Source organism: Falco biarmicus, chromosome 8 (genome assembly GCF_023638135.1).
Source record: "Falco biarmicus isolate bFalBia1 chromosome 8, bFalBia1.pri, whole genome shotgun sequence".
Classification (NCBI taxonomy): domain Eukaryota; kingdom Metazoa; phylum Chordata; class Aves; order Falconiformes; family Falconidae; genus Falco; species Falco biarmicus.
In genome coordinates this window covers 9,966,660-9,990,721 of record NC_079295.1, presented here as the reverse complement: position 1 = coordinate 9,990,721, position 24,062 = coordinate 9,966,660, and the positions used below count along the sequence as shown (strand labels likewise).

Genomic DNA, 24,062 nt, shown 5'->3' with positions numbered 1-24,062 from the left:
ACCTGCCCCCGGCGCAGTCACCCGGCCTTCCCCTCACTGAAGAGGCCCCAGAGCCACCCGCACCCTGCCCCGCAGGTCCTCGGCCTGCATGCACCCCACCCGTGGCCGCCCCCCCTGCCCCCTGGGGACCTGCCCAGCCGGGGTCCCCCCCGCCGGCCACCCCCCCTCACGCAGCACTGCTGCCCGCTCGCCCCCCGCCCCCCTCCCCCGCTCCGCTTCCCGCCCCGCCCCGGCCGGGCCGGCCCCTCAGGCGCCCGCCCCCGTGCGGCGGGAGCCCAAATCCCGGCGGCCGCCGCCGCTCGCCCCTTTCCTCCCCGCCTCACAGCGCGCACCCACCGACGGCGCCATGGCCGCCCGGCAGCAGCTCGGTAACGCGGGGGCGGCCGCGCCCCGGCAGCCCGTGGTGGCGGCGGTAGCGACGACCGGTCGCGGCCATTGGAGCCGCTGGGGGGTGGCGGGGAGGGGGCGCGGGCTGCCCTCCCGCCGGGCCGCGAGATGGCCGTCGGGCGGGGGGCCGGGCTGAGGCGTGTTTCCCGGCTGCCGCGCTCTGCTGAACAGGGGGGCGAGCGGGGCCGCCGCTTCCAGCCCGGTAGCTCCCGTGCCCGGAGGGGGCGGGGGGCCTTCTTTCCCTCCGGGCTGGCCGGACCCCGGTGTCGGTCCGTGGCCGTGCGGCTGAGCGGCTTGAGCCCCGGGGCGGGGGGGAAGCGGGGAGGGCGGGGGCGGGGAGCGGCGGCGCTGCCCCCCTGCCCCGCCGCCGGGGTCCCGCCTGGGGACTTCGCTGGCGGTGGGCAGCGCCTCCCGCCCCACTCACCGCACGTCAGGGAGGATCCATAAGATACGGAGCTTCCCTCTCTTAATCTTCTTGTTTCGTTTCTCTGTTCCACTTCGAAAAACAAAACACTTGCGCTCGCTCTTCCCACCTGTTAGCGCTCCTCAGCGTCTCTGACAAGACCAGCCTGGTGGAATTTGCGAAGAGCCTGAATGCTCTTGGCCTGGGTTTAATTGCCTCGGGAGGAACAGCCAAATCCCTGAGAGATGCTGGCTTGCCTGTCAGGTACAGATGCTTTCCTGTACATCTCCACCAAAAATGCTCGTTTGGGTCCTGAGGTTGCTTAAATTGTTTTCTCTGTTCATGAGCAAAAAATGATGGAAAACTGGTCTCTAAGCAAGTCTTCCAAAAAAAGCCTGCCCTCCAGCAAACATCAGAACCTTCTTGGCCAGAAGTCGGTGGACTGAGGCCAAAGAGTGTTACTGTGCAGGTGGCCACACAGAGGGATGTCAGGCCGTTGTGTTGGACACAGTGCCTTGTCTGCCTTGTCTCCCGTAAGACAATTGGTTGCCTTGAAATTCATAATCTGACCCTAGCGCTGCTCTTCACAGCCAGGTAAAAGCTGATCTTTGCCTGGTCCTGGGACAGGACTGATGTGTCAGGAATATCTTGAAGCTCAGTGGAGATCATCTTGGATGATTTTCCCAGCATGATGGCCAACTTTTTCAGATGGAGCCTTTAAGTGTTGTTCATCCACTGTTTGGGAAAGGGCATGTACGTTCACTGGCTGGTTTGGCCCATGATTGCGGGGAAGTTTGTTTTGGTTTCTTTGGCGCTATGATTAAAAGACAGCTCCAACCAAATAAAAATTGTTTGCAGTGCAATGATGAAAAAAATCTCTCAATTATTTGGTAGGACAGTGACTCCTTTTTTGCTTCAGTGAATGCAATGGTAAGGCCCCTGGGACACATCGGCTGGAATATATGCTGCCCCTGGAGCTCCCTGTCCCTGCTGTTACCCAGCACTTGGTCATGTCTCTCCAACTTCTTTGCTTGCCTGTGCTGTCAGTGAAGCCTGAAGCAAAGGATGGTCACATTTCCCCTTCCTTCTCCAGTTTATTGTTCCTTTACCATCATAAACAGTCACAGGGAGTGGTGAAACTGATTAATGTTTTGGCTAAGCTGGGAAGACCACCACTAAGGTATTCCATCTTCTGAGCATGGCCTTTCGTTCTCTCTATAAACCACATTGACTTGGGATTTGCTTATCTGTGTTATTTCAGTGTATTCAAAAAATAACTATACAGATTAGTTAAGTCCGGCCCATGAACTTTTATTTCCCTTTGTGGGAAAAGCAGTCGTTTCCCCTTTGGCATAACGGGGGTTTGTAGTGAATTTATACAATTTTTGGTTTTGGTCACTTATTAGCAGTGTCTTTTTTGTCTTCTGTCAGATGTAGTTTTTGCGGAAGATACAGATCCACATCTTGGGAAGAGTGAGAGAACATTAAGCCAGCACTTTGGCTGTTTCTACTAATGCTTCTGCACCTAGCAGCATTTTGTGAACTAGTTGGCAGATGCCAGTTGTAATAAAAGCAATCGGATCTGTCTTAATGTAGAATGTTTCATCTCCGAACTACTTCCCAGCCCTCTGTTGGAGGGATTAATCAGTCTGTCACTCAGCATAGCTTTTTTCCTAGCAGTTCCTAGCAACACCTTCCACATGTTGTGTTCTTACTGAGATACAAGATACTGAAGTTTAGAGGAATCATGACTGTTTTCTCTCTAAAGTCCTCCTGTCAATAATGGAAAGGTGGCGATTATTTTTTATTTTCTTTTACAGATGGACCAAAAGAAAGCAAAGTTTATTTCCCTCTTTGCTGCCTTCAAAACTCCTAGGTTTTAAATCTCCTTCCAGTAAAACCAATGTTGCCAATAGATCTAAATTACTGTCCTGATGGGAATAATAAACATTCAACCTATAGGTAAAATCAGTATGGCACATTTATTAACATGTTATGTTTTCCTGTTGAGCAGAGATGTTTCGGACCTGACAGGATTCCCTGAAATGTTAGGTGGACGTGTGAAAACCCTTCATCCTGCAGTCCATGCTGGTATGTTTCTGTTAATATATTTTCAGTCTAAAAGAGAAATCTGGGGGCAGTGAGGGTGGGAAGAAGGGGTTGACAGATGTCTTTTTTAAGGGTTGTGTGGAGGAGCTGAGTAATGAGAAAAGATTTGCCCTAGCAGCAGAAGGAGAGGTAAAAAGCACAGAGTGGAGAAGTGCACAGTGGCTGAATTACTTCCTGTGTTGCTACGCTTGCATCTATGCATTAGCAGAGCTTTTCCTCCCTAGGGCTGCATGTAACCGGGCTTCTCTATAAATGCCTTTGCACATTCTTTGCAGAGTCAATTTCAGACCTGTTTAGGCAGAGAACCCCACTGAATTTAACCTGTGGATGAATCTGGTGTGCAGCATAAGGAACATGACAGCATAGTCTTTAGTGGGTGATTTCTGCATGCTCTAATAGTCCCTGGCTCCTCTTCAGCAAGGAAGATGTCTGATAATTGGTCAATCTGCACATTAACCCATCTGCTTTTTCATGTCCTGTTACTGTGCTTGAGATTCCTCAAATAGAACCTGTTGCAAATCGTACCTGAGGGCTGGAGACAATCTCAGGATTGTGCTGCTGCTTATGCTGTGCCAACCAGTCACGTTTCTCCAAGCTTCTAGACCCAAGCCAGCCACCTGTGCTCAGCTAGAGGCACAGCATCTCTCGCTTCTGCTGTTTCATAGGCTTTGTGTGTTGCTGGCTGATGGGCGGCAGGTGCCCTTTTTCTCTCCATGAACTCCATAACAACAGTTTCAGTGGTTTAAAGGTAGCAACTGAATGCTTATAAAAGTACATTTGTGTGGTTCCTGTTCAGCACTTGGAATGCTTTGGGATTTAGCATTGGGGGGAAAAACCCCACCTATTAGTATGGAATTTGAACAGCCAAAGCGTCAGTACAATGAATTAAAGGTGAAGGCATAAAGTAGGCTGAGGACTCTTGTCTGAACTAGAATCAGAAAGTTTACGATACAAAGTCTCTTAGGAAAAGCACAATCTGAAGGAAGGTGTTGAATTACATTCCTTTTTAACGAAAATGTACTGTTTGTTGCAACTAGGCATCTTGGCTCGCAATATTCCAGAAGATAAAGCTGATATGAACAAACAGGATTTCAGCCTTGTAAGGTAAATGTTGGGGAACATGATGCAATTCATTCAATGTTCAATTCATGTTCAAAATCAAAAATGCACACTGGAAACCAGTCAGCTCCAGTGAATGGAAGCAGCAGGGATTGTAAAATCTGCAAGCCAGCAGATCTGCACTCTCCTTGCTTTCCTCTGTCAGGAGATACTATGTTTTTAAAAATACAGTTTTTCTGCAGATGCATCTTCATCACTTTTAGTAAGAGAAAACTGCAACAAGAAGGTTACATTGTAGTTTCCACAGGGAACGGAGGTTTTCATTTCCTCTGGTTATCTGGGAATTTTAACACTTTACGTTTAGCCAATGTTGGACCACATTATGCTTCTCGCAAAGTTGAATTCAGTACTTTCGAAGCTGGCACATCTCCCCTCAACTTGGCTCCGGGTGCCTCATCAGATGACAATTCCCGATTTTGAAATACTTGCTTAGTAAATGTACCCTTTGATATTTGCATAATGTTTACTGAGTTTCAACGTGTAAATAAAGAGTAGACATGAAAAGAGGGTCAGGAACATACAGCATTTGTACAGACAGAAAACACACAGATAACAGACAGAAGACTTGCCTTCTGAGAGCCATTATGGGAGCAAGTGGGCTGCAGCCAGAAATTGTTTATGTGCTAACATGCCAAAAATATTTGTCTTCTGTTAGGATGTATTTACTCAGTACATTCACACAGGGAGGTTTGGGACTGTGTTTAACTAACTGGGTTTAACATCTAACTAGTGATTGTGAGTAACCAATTCTGTGCCAGTGGGTGACTCCTAGTTGAGAAACAAATGGCTGAATCAAACATAGTAAATTGTAGGTATAGCCAGGATGGAGGCAGAGTTTGAATGTAGTGATTGGGCCAGAATTCATCTTAGCTTTTAAAGTTACTTTTAAAAACTGATGTCCGTAGGATGGATGGATTTTCAGGCTGAATTTGAAATCCGGAAATTTAAAGCCACAGGAAATCCTTATAGATGCTCAGCAGTGGTGGCTTTTCAGAGTATGCTGTGTATTAAAGCAGGCTCTGCTGAATTGCAGCAGAGAAGCATGCCTTTACATCAGTGACTTACAGTGCACTTGCATCCAGAGTAATATTTGGATTCGGGTTGTCTTACGTAAAGCAGAAGGAGCTAATCCTCAGCAGGAGTGTCTTTGCATAGTTGCTTAAAATTTACATACCCAAGTCAAGGTAGGAAACCTTGATAAAAGCAATAGCACTGTTAAAGTCCACAGATTCCTGATGGTTTGCAGCAGGTTAGGAGGATGAAAGAATTCGGGGCGGGGGGGGGGGGGGGGGGGGAAGCGGTAATAGAAGTGGAACAGACAATAAAAGACTTTGTAGGAAATTTAGAGACATAAGGGGTTCTGAAAACTATACTGGAAGCTGATCATCCTTTCTGCTCAAGTTCATCACAGGGTGTGGAAACAAAGGAATATTAAGAGTTGGACACAAGTGTATGCATCACAGCAATTCGCTGCCAATACTGGGCATGCATTGGAATTTGATACCTTCATACATTCAGATGGAGAGAGTAAATTCATTTTCTTGCATTAAAAACATTGTTTGTGAAGGTCAAAACAGATACTTCCTTTCACTGTACTTCATGTGGCACTGGTAGGATGGGACAGGGCAAGTTATTTCATGCTTTCTGGAACACAGACTGCAGCTTCTTCCAGATCAGGTCAAAAAACTAATTCCAGTAATGTCCAGTCTTGAAAGTCAGTTCTACCCCCTGCTTACATGTGCTACAGAGGCTTTATGGGATCCAGGCTATGCACTCAAGTTTTATATGCTGTTGGTATTTTAAAAGTCCGGCAGATGATACGTAGGTCAGTTTCTGCTCTTGGAAAAGTTGTGGAAAATTAGATTGATTGTACTTTGTTGGCAACGGACCTTGCCCTGAGTGTTTACTCTCTTATGAGAGTTGGTGGATGCCTATTTTCAGTAATGCTGAGAGCCCACTTTGAAATCCTTTGAAATGGCCCAAGTTGTGCACCAAAATCACTGAACATCTAAATACAGCCCCAGGTATTTAAACAAACACTCCCTTTAAACTAACTTTTGTAATTCTGGTTCTGTCTGCTGTAACAGTGTTTAATGCACAGAGTTCAGTTAGATTTCATAATGCATTGTACCATCACTTGGCCTTTGGCTGGACACCGCCGTCTCTTGAGCCTTTTAGAAAAAGAAACCTTAGCTACAGGATTTTGTGTTTGTCCCTGATCTGAGAGACAAGATAGTAAAAACACTTGTGGTATCTTGTGCTTGCCAAGCCCAGCTTGGCATTTTTATTTCTTACTGAATAACCTTGCTTTTCCCCTCAATTCTCAGAGTTGTCGTGTGTAACCTCTACCCCTTTGTGAAGACTGTATCTTCTCCGAATGTAACTGTACAAGAGGCAGTGGAGAAGATTGATATTGGTAAGTTAAAGGGAGAGCAAATCGTTTATCCAGGCAAATGTGATGGTTCTGGTCTCCAAGTGGTCTCAGATCTTTTCTTTTTGTTTGGTGGCCTTGCATACCCATAAAGGAAGTCTGCTAAAGAGCTCAGGAGTTGCAGGGAGCAGGCTGAAACCGTCATTGGGTAAACCTTGCTTTTAAGCAGGCCTACAATTAAAATGGCAAGCGGCTGTTGCACACGCTGTCCAAAAGAAGGAGCCTGATGCACTGTAGAAGGCTGTGGTAGGAAAGTCCAGGTGGAGCATGCTTCCTACTGAAACATGGAGAGCAGATTAAACTTCTTCTGCAGCCTCTGGCAGCGTAATAAAAATAAAAAAACTCATGAGCTTTGGAGAAAAAAGGTGAACCGCTGGAGGTGCTCTGGGGACTGCTGAAAACTTCCCTGCAGGGAAAGGGGTTGGTCTGCATACGTGGCAGAGTAGTTAGGACCTGAGTTTGGAAGCATGGACGCCTGTATCGTCAGCAGTTTTGCTCTTCCTGCTAGTTACTAACCCCCAAAAGGCTTGCCGTTCCTTCACCACAGCATCTCTGCTTGGCAGCTTGTGAACAGTACAGGCACCGTTTTGTGCCATGGGGTTGGATTGGGATTGAATTTTCTTGCAGTAGTTTAGACCAAACGATGCCCAGCAGAGCTCTATATTAAATGTTTTATGGAGTAATACTCGCTCTGCATGTGGCAGTGCCGGCCTCTACTTTTCCTTTGCAACAGCCTAGTATCTTGTATGATTTAAAGTGGTGTAATAGCCGTGCAGTCAGATTTAAGGGGGAAGCATGGCATTTTATCTCACACAGAGGACCTTGGCAGGATTCATTAATATTTGCAGAGAGATTTGGGAGCCTCTGTTGTTTAGCAGTGTAGAAATAAATCTTCCAACAGACCCCCTCCCCAGCCAGCGTTGCAGAGGATGGCGCTTAAGCGGTATGTGGAGACAGCCGTCTTAGTTCGGGATGCGGCTGTGCTGCTTGAGGACGTTCTTGCCCCAGTTGCTCATTGCAGCACATGACCTGTTTCCTTGCCACTACGGCTTTGCCTGTGTCTGCAAAGGCCAATCAATGTGCACCTTCACCAGTGGGCTGAGATAAACTCACCAGCCTTGTGTGTTTTGAAGAGCACTCTTACAGCCCCTTGGTGGAGACAGAGGGACACGTTCATCTGGCACAAATGATCGATTGGTGCATGTCCCCTCTGGCCTCAGATGCAGCTCTAGATTATGCCATGTCCAGAGGGGAAGTGCTTCATGCCTCCATCCTTCTCTTGCAGGAGGAGTTGCCTTGCTGCGGGCAGCTGCCAAGAACCATGCTCGCGTGACAGTTGTGTGCGACCCTGCAGACTACTCTGCAGTAGCTAAAGAGATGGCAACATCGAAGGACAAAGACACTTCCACGGAAACGAGGCGTCACCTTGCGCTGAAGGTTGGTCATGTTTGCTTGCAGTGAAGGGCTAGGCCAGACTCCTTGCCTTTCATTCAGTCACATCTTTAAACACCAAATCATTTGTAAGTTGGTGTGCATAGGTAAGTTGACAGGTGTCCTCCATTCTGTCCCCAGGCTTTCACCCACACTGCTCAGTATGATGCAGCCATCTCTGACTACTTTAGGAAAGAGTACAGCAAGGGGGTGTCCCAGCTGCCCCTGAGGTATGGCATGAATCCTCACCAGAGTCCTGCGCAGCTCTACACGATGAGACCTAAACTTCCCCTGACAGGTGAGGCCTAGGCTGTGCTGGCCAAAAGAGAGCTCTGGGATAGCTAGGAAAGGAGGTGGTTGGGAAGGGCTGCCCGTTGTCTTTAAAACTGAAATACCGTCTTGTACCTTAGTCCAAGGGATGGTCAGCAGTGCCTTAACAACTACTATAAGAGTGGCACTAGCTTTGCAATTAAAGGGTTGAGCTGTGCGAGACAGAAGAGGTGGTCTGCTAACCCCTGCAAGACTTGCAGTAGCTCCACATTCTTCTCTCTTGGTGTAGGATTGTGTGTCCGCACTGAAGACACTTTGAGCAGATTTATGTGGTGCACTTTCTGCTTGACATAAGATACAGATTTTGCAAAGGAAAACCTTGTCATGCTTTTAAGATGTTTTGCTACTTCCCATTTTCCTTATTTAGTATTTTCCCAATCCTTTTGTGTCATCACTTACTCTGTCTAGAAACCAAGCTGTTCTCTAAGTTTGGATGGGTTTTGTTCTTTAGATTATTTTGAGCAGAGGTGTATTACCTTAGCAGAAGCAACATTCTAGAAAACTAATGGTGGCAGAGGGAAGAGATACTAGTCTTAGAAGAGTTTGGGACAGGTCTGGTGTGTCTGCTGTTTTACAGAGTGTGCCACTCATCATAGCATTGTTGCTGTGAGGGCAAAACCCCTGTTTTGGTGGGAGAGAAAGTCTGGCTACCATTGTTCTTGAGATTGTGTTCAATGTTGGTGAAAACCAGCTCTGCCTTGTGTGCGTGCCTTGTCCTGTTGAATAGACAATGGAGCTTTGAGTTGCAGCATTTCTCAGAGCTCTGGGACCTCTTACAAAGCTTTTCTGTTACTTCACTGGAAGTTCATTTGCTTACAAGTCTGCCTTCCAGTATGGCAACGGAACAACGCTGTGTTCACTTGTCCCGGCCATGGACTATTGTGAAAAAAGTTCTTTTCATCTTGTTTCTTGAAATGCTGATAGTCCTGCTGTGTCAGTACAAGTAGTTCTAGCAGGGCCAGGCCAGAAGGTTTTGAGAGCAGACTTTTAAATAGCCTTTACTCTTGGTGGCATGGATTTCTGATAAAAGGACCAGAATAAGCATTTTTTAAAAGATTTGCCCTGAATTTTGTGTCTGCAAGTGGTTCTGTTGACATCAGGTAGACAACATGTTTGCCTAGTGCAGGAATACTTTGTTGAATCAGAGCCATAGTCACCGCATGAAATTAATTTCCTAGATTTGTAAAGAAATCTGTCTGCTAGGGAGCAGGGATGTGCTTTTTGTGTTCCTCTCTAAGAGCTCTGCCTGTGCACCTTGGTCTAAATTCAGCTGTAGTAGACTCCCTCAGAAAGAGATAAGCTTGTGTTCTAAGTGGCTGCCGGTTGAAGAACTCAAAGAATATAAGGAGGAATGTTGTTGGGGTGGGGTTTTTCTGTTCCTTTTTCACAAGAGGGGAGGTACATGGGGACAGTGTGTGTCTTGCTCCAATGTCATATCTGCACCTTCTGGTGGCGAAGAGAATTGTATTTGCATCTCCCGAGTCTCAGGCCTGTGCATTCCTCACAAGTCACTGAAACTTTTCAGAGCACTTAACCAGTTACTGAGGAGCCAGGGTCATTTAACAAGAGCGATTTGTAGTGGTTTTAGTTCTTGGTGGGAGAAATCTCTTCTGCTTGCTCTCCAGATGGAGGAGAGAGGTCTACTCACTTTAACGTGTCTATTTGTGTGCTATGTTTGCAGTGGTGAACGGCTCTCCAGGGTTCATCAACCTGTGCGATGCTCTCAATGCCTGGCAGCTGGTGAAGGAACTCAAGCAGGCATTAGGCATTCCTGCTGCAGCCTCCTTCAAACATGTCAGCCCTGCAGGTAGGGTGCCTCCTTCTAGCCATGCTTTTCTCTTTGACCAGGCTCCCAACTTCTGGCAGGTGCTGTCAGTGGTATGTACGTCTGTGTCCCTTACCCGGGCAGGCTGGGGAGGTCCCAGGGGCAGGGACCAGCACAAAGCTCTGGTTTGAGTGCCCTGGCTTCCATTTCCCACTAGGTGCTGCTGTTGGAATACCTCTCAGCGAAGAGGAGGCGCAAGTCTGCATGGTGCATGACTTCCACAAGACCTTAACACCCTTAGCATCTGCCTATGCACGAAGCAGAGGTGAGAAGCCCAGGAATAAACTGGCATGTCCAAAGAGCTGAGCTTAATTCTCAGCACCTGAGCAGCAATGCTTAGCACTTCACAGGCTCTTCCCTTTGCGCTTGTACTCCTCCTTTGTAGGGTTCTTCCTCCATAAGGAGCTGACTGCCTGTCGAAAATTGTTCTCCAAGTGAGCAGACCTTGTATATTGTTTCAAAGAAAGCAAGCACCGTTTTGGACTCTGTTCCTTGGTGTATATAGAAGGCATGTAGAGATTTTTAATTTTTTTTGAATGTGTGTATACATACACACACGTAAAATCTGTGGGGTTTTGGCTAAAGGATCTGGATAAACAGCTGTAGTGGTAGCACACTCGGACTTCCACTACAGATGAGGTGCTCAGGAATACTTGAGTAGGAATGTTTCTGCCTGGTATTTGGTGGGTGGCTTTTTAATGCTTTTGTACTGCAGAGCTCACAAAAAAGCTAGAAAAACTAAAAATAAGTAAATAAAAATAGCATCCTCTCTTTAGCCAAGATACTTCACTAATTTTTTCATTTTCCATGGCATTCCTAGAAAACTTGCACAGAGTATAACAAAGCACATTTACTGGCTTGGGTTCATTTTTCACCATTTTAAAGACGACCTTTGAATATTGCCCTCAGAAAGCCATTGCATGATTAGTAGAATAGTAAACCTTTAGAATGGCAGGGACTGAAAAACTGACCTTGCTTAGTTAGTAGTAGAGTATCTGTGGTAGGAGTTGTGTTTGCCTTAGCTATGCCATTAAATATAGAGACTATTCTAAAAAATTTGAAATTGCTTTTAGCTATATTTCTTGATGTGGTTTCTTGCGGGGGAAAAAAACAGCTGGGAGCATAGGCATCTAAAAGCTTTCCTCTTTTTTCCACCTGTTTCCCATCCAAAATTTTTCTGTATGATCCTTGCCTCTCCTTGCCCTCTTGCCACCATGGCTACAGCAGAGCTGCTGGCAGTAATGGAGGTAGTCATTAGAGAGTTAGAGCTTTGACAAATGGAGTGAAGAAGGAAGAATATCTGAACTATGGGAATATTTAAAGGTGCATGTCTTTGAGGTAGGATTTTTGATCCTTGTTGTTCTTACATGATTTTCCTTTGCTGTGGGATTAAATTATTAGCTCTTACGGAAATTCACTGGATTGTAGGAGCAAAGACTTTTCTTTGTATGATGCTATAGTTTGATAAGTTACAAAAAATATGATTTTGTAGGTGCTGATCGAATGTCGTCTTTTGGTGACTTCATTGCCCTGTCTGATACCTGTGATGTGGCTACTGCCAAGATTATTTCCAGAGAGGTTAGTTAAACAGCAGTAAATCACTGGAGTGTAAAAAGGAGGATCACACTAGATGGAGTCATTGGTTTGTAATAGCTGTTCTGTTAGAATTTGGCCTGTTTCTCACAGGCTATTTATTGGTCCATTTGTGTAATTTGGTATCCAGACTGCAGAACTTACACCTGTCTTTGATGTGTTTTTTTTCCTATCAGTTAAAATCTGGCTGTGTGTTAGAGCCTGTGAAATAGCAGTGCTTGAAATGCTGTTTTCCAAGAGATGATTGCAAACCTCTGCCTCGAGTAGGCCTCTGGAAATGAGCCCTGATTACACTGTTGCAAGTATCTGGTTGAACAGAGAACTGGAGAGCTGATGGCCAGCCTCTAGCCCAAGGCAGCAATGTGGATGTGGATTTGCTACCTGCAATTGATGCAGGTTTTGTGTAGGCTCAGCCATTTTCCAGGCTGCATTTTTTTGGCTTTGTTGGATTCAGCGTTAACTCCATAGCTGAGTGCATTGCGCAAGTCGCTGGTTTAAATACAGAGTTAAACAACTGGGAGTTAATGTTCGCCAGACAGATTCATCCCATTATATTTTTGCTTACAATTTTTTTGAGACAGGGAAGGCACAATGCAAAGGGCTGTCTTGTACCTTGGTGACTCTTTTTCAAACAAAAGAGCATGTTTGACTGTCTTGAGGATAATGTTTGGTATACTGTTACTTAAAAACAAATAAAAAAACCCCAACACCACACTGTAGGATAAGAATGTATATCACTTCATGGCATTGATGAATGTAAAATCTTTCTTCTCAGTTTCAGTGCTGTTAACAGCTCTTTTGCCAATATTTTTGTCTCATCAGGACTGTCACTGTTGGAATAAGGATTTTTTCCTTTTTTATTTTAAGCCATGTTTACTGTTAGGGCTGAGAAATGGGGATGTTGTGCATGAGCTGTTTCCCCCTGTAAGGGGTTAGTAGTTATCAGTTCCATTCTGCTTAAAATGATAGAGGAGTGGGTTTTTTTACTATTTTAGTCTTGCCAAGAGATTACTGCTCTGCTGTTTCCTGTTTCCAGAACAGAAACAGATTTTGTAATTGGTGCCTTTGGTATTGAATGGTAGACCTCAAGAGGTGTGCCTTCAGTACCTCTCTGGAAATGGCAGGTGGAGCTTTCAGTATTAACCTCTCTTTTAGATGACGTGGAGGCTGAAATCTCTGTGTTGCAGGTGTCTGACGGTGTGGTAGCTCCGGGATATGAGGAAGAAGCTCTCAAAATCCTTGCCAAAAAGAAGAATGGTGGTTACTGTGTCCTCCAGGTTTGTACTCCTGCTCCTCTATAGCCCTCTGCTACTCTTCCCATACCTGCTTTTCACAGATGTTGGTGTCCATATAGCTGGGGGGCTGATCCATGGATGTATGTGGATATGTTTCCTCTGGGTCTTTGGGGTTTCCCGTATGAGCAGGAATTCCACCAGCAGTGGTCACATTTAGCCTGTAGTCCTGAAAGGGAGTATTTTTATAATGCCTTCCTTGGCTTTCAAAGTAATGTGGATTTAAAGTAATTAAATCTATGAACCAGCAAGAGTACTTCAAATAAGGAGAATTTCTGTGCTGTTTCCATTCTTTGCCAACTTTCCTCTCACTTTTGCTCTTTTGCTGAATTTGTTTCCTCCCTGGATTCTTTATATCTAAGATGGTATGTGAGTCCTGGCAGTGAGAAGCACGTGCAGTGTATATCAACTGAGGGAAGGTTTGTCTGGGCATGTGGTGTTTGTAGGGCAGGCTTTAGTACAGTCCGTGATGAAGATAGCAGTACAGACAGGGTTTGGACCTGGGTTGATGCGCCTTTACATATTGCAACCAGGATGCTTGTCAAGGAATATCGATATGGTCAAGTCAGTATCAGGTTGCCTTCTTAGTTCCTGCAGTGGTTGTTGGGACTTCAAAAATCATCCAGTTCTGGTGAACATGACTAACAGATTACAGAATGCTGTCAGAGCAGCCAAACGCGTCCTATTTCTGCCTGACTCAGACAAATGAGCAGAGACCTTCACTATAACATTACAAAAAGAAAATCCAAGGCTTAGGCTGAAGTAGCAGTGTTATAGTAACAGGGAAGCTGCAGAAGATGTCTCAGAACCTTCAAGCAAGAAGGAATGAAATTGCAGACAGCCTTGGCAGCCGATTACCTCCTGAATTCAATTAGCTTTGCAAGGATGAGGTCATATTGGTTAAGCCTATATCTTCAGGGCCTGTGTGCAGAGGGATGCTAAGGGAAGTTGATGTGAACAAATTTAAATGGATTAGGGAAACCACATAAAGCATATGCATGCTCCTATTTTAGAGCTGCTGGCCTTAATTCGGTTTACTTCATGTCTCGATAACCTGAACTGGGGCTACCAATATTCTAAATAAGTCCATGCATGGGTAGATCTGGATAGTTTAACATTTCCATTTAACTTTGTCCCTTACACTGGTGTAAATTAACTGTGCTGCATGCTTGTTTGGAGATGTGCCCCAAGAGAGTGCATCTCTGGAAATAATCGCATTCGCTGTTCTCCTTAATGTCAAAGAGGGTTGGGAGTTGTACCTTGAGGCACGTGTGAAGCAGCTCAAAATATTTCTGCCTTCCTGCGGAAGGCTGGAAGACTCTCTTTGTGTGAATTCCTCTCCCCACCCCACCCCCCTTCTGTGAAAGACTGGAAGGCTTTGTATATACGTTTTTGTGACTCGCAACATGGACGTTTGTATATGTCTGTATTGAGTTACCTCTCTTTACCCTGTAAATGTCACTTTCTGCTGTTGAGACCTTTGTTGCTCTAGTTAGTTCTGATTACTTCTGATGATTTAAGGTTGCTTTCTATCAACAGTTTGCATCTTTTGGATTCCTTAGATAATGTTTTTTAACCTAAGCTATTACTGGGCATTGGCTTTGAATTGCTTTAAAGAGTGTTTTATTGGCCTATCCTTGGGCTTTTAGATGGATCCCCATTATGAGCCAGACGACAATGAGATTCGAACCCTCTATGGATTGCATCTCATGCAGAAGAGGAACAATGCAGTCATCGACCGGTCATTGTTCAAGAACATCGTTACAAAGAATAAAAATGTAAGCATCGGAAGATAAATGAGCTTAAAGACTGGTGGAATTAACTGGTGTGCTTTCATCAAGGAAGTCATCACTGTTCCATTTTAAGAGCTCTTAAAATATTTTAATGAGATTTAACTGGCTTTTAACAAAACAATGCGGCAAGCTTTCTGGACCAAGTGTACTTGGGTAAATCAGGGTAGTTTGGCTTTGTTTTGATTCCTTGTATAAATAAGAGGAGCTAGACCTTGACTTTTATCTCCAACTTCCAAAATATTTGTGTTTCTTATAAATAAGAAGCTACTGTGTGTAATTTCTTCTGGTGAGACAGCCATATGCTAAGGATCCATTGTGATCTCATTCTGACTCACTGTTTAATTCTCCCTTTTGTGTACAGTATGTTGTATAAACTCTGGCCTTGCTGATATTGCTCATCATTTAGAGTTTACATCAGCAGAAAGCTATCAGTTATTTCTTTGTCTCTGAACTTGTTCTCATTAAAAAAGATGTTGATGAGCGTGTGATTAGTCACAGGCTCAGGAGCAAATCAGACATTGAGGTAATAAAAATCATGTTAATAAATTAGTAATGGAAAGGACTTAAAAACAATACTTAATGCAGATATTGGGAGCTAGTGTTGTTGTGGTCCTGTGTGTACTTAAGCGTGGGTTCAGCTTTTTGTCTATGAGCACATCTGATGACAGTGAGCAAAGAGAAGAAGCATTTGCAGGTGTAGGGCCAGTGATAAAGCCCTCTTGACCTTGTAAGATTGAGTCTTATCGCTGCAAGCTATGAGATGAGCTGCCAAACCAATCATTTACAGTTTTTAATCTCAACAAAATTTGCTGGAACTGAACAAACCAGGATATTTTTAGTTATCTTGTTTCCTCTGTCTATTGTGTTGTATTTGTGAGGTGGCTGTGGGCGTTTGCAGGTCACTAGCCAGTTGGCTAGTCATGGTTGGTAGGATGGGCTGTTGACAATGGTGTTTTGTTTCAGCTGCCTGAGTCTGCTGTCCGAGACCTGATTGTTGCCAGCATCGCTGTCAAATACACCCAGTCCAATTCGGTTTGCTACGCCAAGGATGGGCAGGTAACCAAATCGGGCAGCTCTGTGGAGTGTGCTTTCACAGCCAAGCTGGGTCAGAGAGTGCTTTTGCCAGGCCTGAGTTTTAAAATCACTTAGCGTACAGGAAGCTATTAAACAGGTACAGATGAACTGTCCTAGACAGTGTCATGCAGAACAGTAGCTAAACATTTGTTTCTCAAGAGGCTGCTTCAAAACCTCACTGTTATTTCTTCATGGTAATGACAGGGCCGGCTCTTTCAATTATAGGGTTAGAAAAGCTCTTACATGCTTCTGCAAGTTTGCCCTTGAGTAGTTTCTTTCTAACTAATCTGTTCCTTTTTATCATTTTTTGAGGTCATGTGCATATGCTGTAGTTGGTACAGAGCCTTAGGAAATGACAGTGGTTTTCACAGCTGGATTCTGACTGTCCAAATGATTCTTAGTTTTTACATAAGAAAGATGGGCTGTGCTTTCTTTTTTTCCCCTCTGGGGCATTAGAAATCTTCTGTTCTCCCTGATACATTTTTTTTTTTTTTTGTTAAGCTTATGATGGGTGTTGGGATTTATAGGGGCATTATCAAATAACCAGTTGAGAGATGAATCTTGAATTTTAAAAAAATCCTTTCTTTCCATGTTATTACTAGGTGTTCAGCTTAAATCAGTTATCCGAACGTTGTTGTAAATGTATTAAAAACTGGTTTTGCCCAGCAGCTCGTTCTCATAATGCTGTTGTTTAGCTGGTTCTCTGCTCTCTGAGGTAACTTTTGCATAGGCATGGATTATTTAAAAAAAATACAGAAGAAAAAGACAAAGAATGTTTTTGATCTTGAGCTTCAGTACATCATAAATCAGAAAAATGGATCAAACAGTGTACCCTACAGGCACAGACTGTGAATGAACTGCAGTGCTGCCCTTTTTGCATTGGTACTCATCAGCATTGGTCAGATTGTTGTTACAGCCTGGAAACATTGCAGCACTGTCTCGCAGTACTTTCTGGCGTCCCGTGCTGTATGGTTCTTAAAAACATGTCTCTGGAGATGTGGCATTTTTCTTTTATTCAGATTTGGGGTTTTTTTTTCTTGTTTTTAAATGGTTCTCTGTACTCAAGAGTGTTAGTTCTTATAGCCCCAGAACAAAGGTGTCACTATCTTTGCTCCTTTTCCCTCCTTGCAGCAGCAATTTCCCCAGTGCTTTTGCAAGTCTGGACTTAATGTGGTGCTGCAGATGTTTCTGAAATGTGTGTGGTAATGCATGTACCATATGGAAGGGAGAAGAAGGGATAAGGGAGGAGTGAAAAGCAATGTGGGCTGGCAGGGTTTTAACTAGCTAGGCTTCAGTGATGTTTTGCATATTTGCAGACCTCTATTTTAATCAAATACAAATGTGCATTGTCTTGGTTTGTTGTATATGTGACAGAGGGCCAGGATCAGAGGTCTGTGTACTGCACTAAGAAAAACCTGACTTTTTTAACAGGTCAGCCAGTCATTACAATCACTTACTCAGGGAGGTGGTGAGTCTGTGTTGGGGTTTTCAAATCAAAGCTTAATGTCTTAAGAGACACATTACAGTCCACATGCAGAAACAGCAGAGTGATGTGCTGTAGGTAATGATGGAGGAGCTTGGATAGGAGCTGCCTTCTGGTTTTAAAATCTCTAGAAGCTTCCTGAGATTGTGAAGTATTTGAGACCTTTGTTTTTTTAAGGTACAGATGGGGAAAGAAATAAGGTCCACTGAAAACCAGTCTTAATAAGAAAGTGGTTAGCTTAGATACCTCTTGGTGATGCTGTGCAGAGCTAACTGCTGGTCGTATCTTCTACCAAAACAGAGTATCGGATGTATGCAGGAATACTTGGGTGCAAACCAAAGAATAGCACCAAGAACCAGGGATAGAAAGTAACTTCCAGATTGTGGGGTTTTTTTTAGTGTTTATTTTAGATGGTTTTACATGAGCCAAGCCTGGGAAGCCCAGCTTTCTTTGGGTTCTATTGGTTTTTGTTTTCCAGGGGTTATTTTAGCCTCACAGCATCTCCATTTCTTAGGAAAACTCCTGTGTATCACAGTCCAGAGTGTTTTTGACAGCTTGGCTCTGTTGGATTCATGAGTGGATCAGTCACTCCAGCAAGGTCTAGTGGCTGTGTTAAGAAGTTCTAGGAAAGCATAGAGAGTGAGGAAGCGTTTATGTCCTTGAGTGTCACTTAATTTGCAGGAAGCCAGCTGCCACTAATTGCAATAAACACTTTCACTTGTTTTGTCTGACTTTCATAACCAGCAAAGCCAGTCTGTAACATGTTGATTTACACTTTCTTTAATGATTTAATGGTACCACCATGTTTTAAATTAGCCATTTACAATTATTCTCTTTCTTAATTCTCTGTACAGTAGGATAAAAAAACCCCGTTGATTTACCTTAGTTTTCCACTGATGGTACAGACATTTGTCAGTAACTTCATTGTTTGTCTTCCCAATGGTGAAGTCCTTTATTTGATTTTTAGAATTCCAAATGTATTTAGGGCTTTTGCTTTCACTCACTCTTCAGGGTAAATCTGAGTAAATACAGGCCAGTCTGGACAATTTTGCAAGGATCCTTTGGGCATTATCCATCTCATCCACTCTGTGCTTTTGCACAGTATTCCAGATATGGGGCATGTTTGGCTCTCCTGTGGGCCTAAGTGTTTTGGTCAAGCAGTTCTCAGTTTTCACCCAGGCTTTTATAAAGTGATTTTTCTGCTCGCCCTGTATCGCTGTCTCCTTTTACTCCTCACACTTAATAGGCTCTGCTTAAGCACTTTTTGTTTCCCAGGAGATTAAGCTCTGAAAAAAAATATAATTATTTTTTTTGTAGAAAATAGAAGGGGAAGGATTCCTTTGTGGAGTATTTTGAAGTTTCAGCTGTGTTTTTGCATGGGGGGAAGCCAGCATTTGAGAAGGGGAGAGATGGGATGTAGAAAGAAGGATTTTCACATTAAGTGAAAAAAGTGGAGAACAGGTACATTGAGACAGGCCAGTGTGAAGAGAGATTCAGGTACAAGTCTATCATTTGCATTAAACAGAAGCTTAACCTTCTGATTTTTCTTTAGACCAGAAATTCCAGGCTAGACCAAAGAAATCTACCCCAGCAGTGTTGCATCAAAATACATTTTTCTACACAAAAGGTTTTAATTTTCCCTGGATCAGTATGTTCCAGGGAAGTGCATCTTACCAGCATGTTCTTCCCCAGCTGTAACTGTGCACTTCCTTCTAGAACAACGTGGGCTTATCAGAAGGAGGCACAGAGAAGAAGCTTTTATATTCTTTTTGCCTGTTAAGCTGTTGTAAAAAGTTCCATGTGTGGCAGATAATACCTCTGTAGATTTGGGGTTGCCTATGAAGAGTTTACAGGATAAATCACTTTAACTGAAGTACAAAGTTCCTGCTATTTTGGAGTTGTTGAATATGAGCTGAAGTTCACTTTATGCATTTTTTGACAAAATTTGGATTGCAAAAAATGTCAAGTATTTTGAGTAGCTCCTAGAGAAAAGGAGAATGGCTTTTTTGAGGAGAGTGCTTGGGTGCTGACAGGTAGGAGAGCTTTATTTCTCATGTGTGCCCAGGAAGGAGCTGTGTGTGTTTGGGGCTGCATTGGTCTGGAGATGTTTTCTCCAGTGCCATTGCCCTTGCTGGCTGAAGACCAGGGCTTCCGTTACAGGAGTGCAAGGCCACAGCTCACAAGTATGTGGTGAGGATGGGGCACGTTCTGGCTGGAGAGGGTGCAGGACTCCACATTTTTTAGAAACTTGGGGATGGTTCATGGTATTTTGGCCCCTGCTGCCAGCAGTCTGTCCAGTACTCTCCACCACCTGCATCCCCAGCTAGAAATTTCTGCCTTAGCCTGGCCTGGCTTGCTAGGCTCACTCTTTAAGGGCTGAGTGACGGTTAATGGTGTGCACTGCATGACAACTCTAAGCCCTCTCCTTTGTCCAGGGAGAGCAGATAAAACTCTCTGGAAGAGATGATATATCTATGTGCAGCTGTTGTTGAGTTCCCTTGAGATGCAGAGTCCCCTGCAAGCCTGAAGGTTAAACAGGTTGATGTGATAGCAAGAGGCTGGACATCAGGAGTGTTTGTGGGGGAGGTGGGGAGGTGTCAATAAGCTGTAAGAAACTGTACATCTATTAAGTATTTATGATAATACTAATATCCTTGGGTTTATTAAGCACTGATGACTTCAGTTATAGCTGAGCAGATGATATTAGATAGCAGCCCAAATCTTTCATTTGCTCCTGGGGGGAATGGTATCCAGCAGCAAGTTTTATGGTTCTGGTAAGAGGTGAAGTCACCGTGTCTTGATGAATGAGAAGACAAATGATTCATTCCTTTGAGGGCAGCCTTTGACTTATAGCTTTACCATCTGTTTCAGTCTGAGCTGGAAACTGTGAGGCATTGGCCAGAACCACTAGCCTCCACACAGTGTCCCAGGAGCAGTCCCCCATGCAAACGGTCTGGTGAACCGTTCAGCTGTGGCTTCATAGGAGGAGGAAATTACGGGAGAGAGACTTGTTTTCTGTCAGATCTCTGGTTTGAAATGGCAGGGGCTCTCTCTGGAAAGCAGGGCTCACAGCTCTGAAAACCATGGAGAGAAGTTACCAGCCTGAGCTTGACAGCTGTGGTGGCTAGGTCTGGTCTTTGTGTGCCTGGCGTATTGTCATGGCAGAGGCAAAGCTGAGGGACAGCAGACAGTCTGGAGCCCAGGAGACCTCAGCTCAGTCCCTTCTACTTGCCAGTTGTGACTGCAGGCAGACCGTATCTGTAGGGGTTGTTCTGCCAGTGTCTGGTAACCAAGTTGTCTCCAGCCACATTCAGTTTTTAGTGGTGTCAGCACCAAAGAGTTGCCTTTGTCTCCAGCCCAGAGGGGTGCGAGAGCTTGTCTGCGTTGTGCATTGAACTGTGACAAATAGCTTGCAGAGTTACCTAACCACCAGGCTCCAAGTGGAGTCTCTACCTATTTTAATCTGAATGTGTAGTGTAATAGTGTACCTGAAAAAAATGCACAGAGGTTGAATGTGTCTGATGAGACCTCCAAAGAAAGTAGTCAGATAAAAGCAAATGGACACTGCACACATACAGTATTTTCTTGAGGGAAAAATCACCTTTTGGATTTTGCCTCTGGAAGCACTTGGTCTGTTTGATATCAAGCACAAGTGCTATTTAATAAGGTTAGCAGCTGCTATTTTAAAAATCCTGGACTCTGGCAGGTGGCAGAGTAGGAAATGTGTTGGTAGCTCCAGGGCCTTGACAATTCATGTGATGTAACGGTCCTGCTGGGCAGCCTTCCTGATGGAGCAGTGGATTTACTTTCTTATCAGCCCTGACAGACAAATGGCCTTGTAATCCACCACATACCATTGCTGATCTGTTTAAGCCGTGTATGCCTGGCCCACCAGGAAAGATGATGGTGTTTAGGTGACCTGGGCTCAGACATTAATCCTGTAGCTGAAGTGCCCTTTTCAAGAACAGGTAGGCAGCTTACCATCTCCTGGCAGTCATATTTGTTTCTACAACCAACAGGATTTTGCTTCGCCTTAAGGCCGTAATTGTATCACTCTCCCAAGGTTAACAGTTTGACTCTCGTGGCTGGGGCTCTGTTACGTAGAAGGATGAAAGAACATAGTGTCCTCGGAGTGACTCAGCTCAGCAGAGCTGTTGAAGTTAGCAGTGCAGAGCGCTGGCCCTTTCTGGCCCTTTAACCAATTTACAGGATTGGGGATGCAGGTATTTTCAAAATTTCCCTCGCTAATTAGCTTTTTCTCTGCATCCGTGAGAAGCAGGTAATTTGTGGGAGGTCTTTCCTAATTGCTTGGCTGGAATGCAGCTCTGTGGTCTCTGCAGCAGGGTATGATTGTGCTTTGTATCTGTATTGTTCAGGTCATAGGTATTGGAGCCGGCCAGCAATCCCGGATCCACTGCACGCGTCTGGCTGGTGACAAGGCAAACAACTGGTGGCTCCGGCACCACCCACGTGTGCTCTCCATGAAGTTCAAAGCAGGTGTGAAGAGAGCAGAGATCTCCAACGCTATTGATCAGTATGTCACTGGGACCATTGGTGAGGTAAGGGGTGGTGAATCCAGCTTCTGTGAACCAAAGTGCTTAAGCCTGGCTTGAGTTTCATGCATGAGTATCAGTAATGGATGATCTCAAAGAGCTGGGGGATCAAGTGGCCAGGCTGGCCCAGGATGGTGACTTCCCCAAGGTCATTTAATGGCCCAGTGGCAGAGCGTCCTGATTTGCCCCTCTGATACTGCACCCACCGCTCCAGGTGCTGGAACCTGCCCTGCACTTCGGTGTGCAGCTTGGTTTCATCTGGTAGTTCCCCCCAGCAGTAAGGAAGGGCTAAAGCTGCAGTTAATGTTTCAACTCACTGCTCTGTCAGGGCAGCTGTCCTTCCCTTCTCACATGGTGCTGTTTGCTTGTGTGGCATTTCGGAATCTCAGAATCCCTCTGACCTCCCCATTACAGGCAGTAGCGAGACAAGAAAATAGTATGTCCTTTTTAAGTATCCTTAAGTAAGAAAGTCAAGAGCTGGACTGGGGACCTTGTGAATCATCTCTGTGAGCGGCTGCTTGTTTAAGGGGGTAAGAACTGGAGCGGTTGCTGTTTCAGAACGTGAATCATAAATGAAGCTGCTGTTTGTCATGTGTTAAGTTGTCTACCAGATGCTGTTTCTGTGTGCTGGCATTTACACAGAGCAGCATGCTGCAGGCAGGCCAAGCAGAGCATCCTGGAATTAAAAGGCAGGCAGAAGGAATATCTTGAACCCCCTGAGGTGAGGAGGGGGAAGGAAAGGAGTTAAAAGGATGCAAAAAGAGCTGATGGTGGTAATGTGTTCCCACCGCCACTTGGGATTTTAAAATCCCTGGTATGAAGTTCCCAGCAGCAGAGCTGTGGGAGCAGAACGCACAGCTGAGCTGGATGTCAGAGGGATGCCATCACTCATCCTGCTGTGCCCTGGCAGGGGTTGCCAGGAGCCCCGTGCTTTGGGGCTGAGCTGGCTTTTTGTTCTCGCAGGATGACGACCTGGTGAAATGGCAGGCGATGTTTGAAGAGGTGCCCGCACAATTAACAGCAGTGGAGAAGAAGCAGTGGATTGCCAAGCTGGCCGCTGTCTCCCTCAGCTCCGACGCATTCTTCCCTTTCAGGGATAATGTCGACAGAGCTAAAAGGGTAAGGTCATGGCAGGGCCAGGATGTCAGGGTGACTCTGAAGAAATGTCTGTGCAGCCCTGAGCTTTTTGTTTTCATTTTGTGCGGACGGCTGGGGAATGTCTCTGCTCTGCATGGCTGGCTAGAATAGCGCATCCTGGGAAGGATGTTTCTCATGGTTACTAGTCTCACGTGGACGGTAATTATCCAGCCATTGCTCAGTTTGTTGATTTGGGATGAATAGAGGATTAAAGTTTATTAAACCATTGACGAATATCAAGACGAGGCCTATTGCTTCCAGAGGAACCATTTTACTTTTATTTCTGAGCTGTGGAGAGAACTGACTGCTCATATGAGGAACTCCCCTGTGAAAGGCTTTGAGCAGTGGAAGCCTCAGTTTGTTTAGCGATTAGTGTCGTGGGATGTGTATGAAGGACTGGGGCTGCCGGCTCCTTTTCAGGGGGATTTTGCTTTTCCATCCCCTAATCCTCCTACTTTATCTCTGTCTTTGTTCAGAGCGGAGTACAGTTCATCGCTGCCCCATCTGGCTCGGCTGCCGACGAGGTTGTGATTGAAGCTTGCAATGAGCTGGGGATAACTCTCATTCACACCAATCTTCGGCTGTTTCATCACTGAGTTTGCTGTGGACTGTTATGGTCCCTCTTTGGTCACAGTCTCACCAGCAGCAGTGATTGCAGTATCAGCAGCTTTTAATTGGGAGGCACCTGCAGTCTGAGCTTAGCAAGTGTTTGTAGGATCTGTAAATGAGGTTTTTCCCTGTGTTAACAGAGAATGAAAGCACAAGAAGTTGGCCTCCGATGTAGAAAATGTTTCTTTTGCAAATAAACATACGGTTCTTAGCCATGTGGAGCCTGTAGTCTGTGTTGTCCAAATACAGTGTCCTCAGGAAAAAAGGTTTATATTTGAGGTAAATTTTATGGTCTAGACTTTACTAATTCGGTAGAAGGCCTATGGAATGGTATGAAAGCTTGGCTTATGCCCAACTTCTTAATGAACTGATAAAAATCTGTGTTGTAAACTGAACTAAGCTGCTTTTTCTTGGAGTCAAGCAGGTAGGTTTCTCCAGGCGCTTCTAATCCATTATCCTTTTCTCTGTGAGGAGAGAGGAGCAGGTCCTTTGT

General features: G+C 45.0%; 1 protein-coding gene across 1 annotated transcript; it reads left to right on the top strand.

The window, feature by feature from the left end:
* Window positions 1-240: 240 nt before the first annotated feature.
* Window positions 241-23,784, top strand: ATIC (5-aminoimidazole-4-carboxamide ribonucleotide formyltransferase/IMP cyclohydrolase). Its single transcript, XM_056350263.1, has 16 exons — window positions 241-368; window positions 928-1,054; window positions 2,805-2,881; window positions 3,937-4,003; window positions 6,346-6,434; window positions 7,735-7,886; window positions 8,022-8,178; window positions 9,892-10,017; window positions 10,193-10,300; window positions 11,528-11,613; window positions 12,816-12,905; window positions 14,570-14,698; window positions 15,677-15,769; window positions 21,647-21,829; window positions 22,787-22,942; window positions 23,437-23,784. The coding sequence occupies exons 1-16, from the start codon at window positions 347-349 to the stop codon at window positions 23,554-23,556; spliced, it is 1,782 nt and encodes a 593-aa protein (XP_056206238.1). The 5' UTR covers window positions 241-346; the 3' UTR covers window positions 23,557-23,784.
* The last annotated feature ends 278 nt before the right edge of the window (window positions 23,785-24,062 follow it).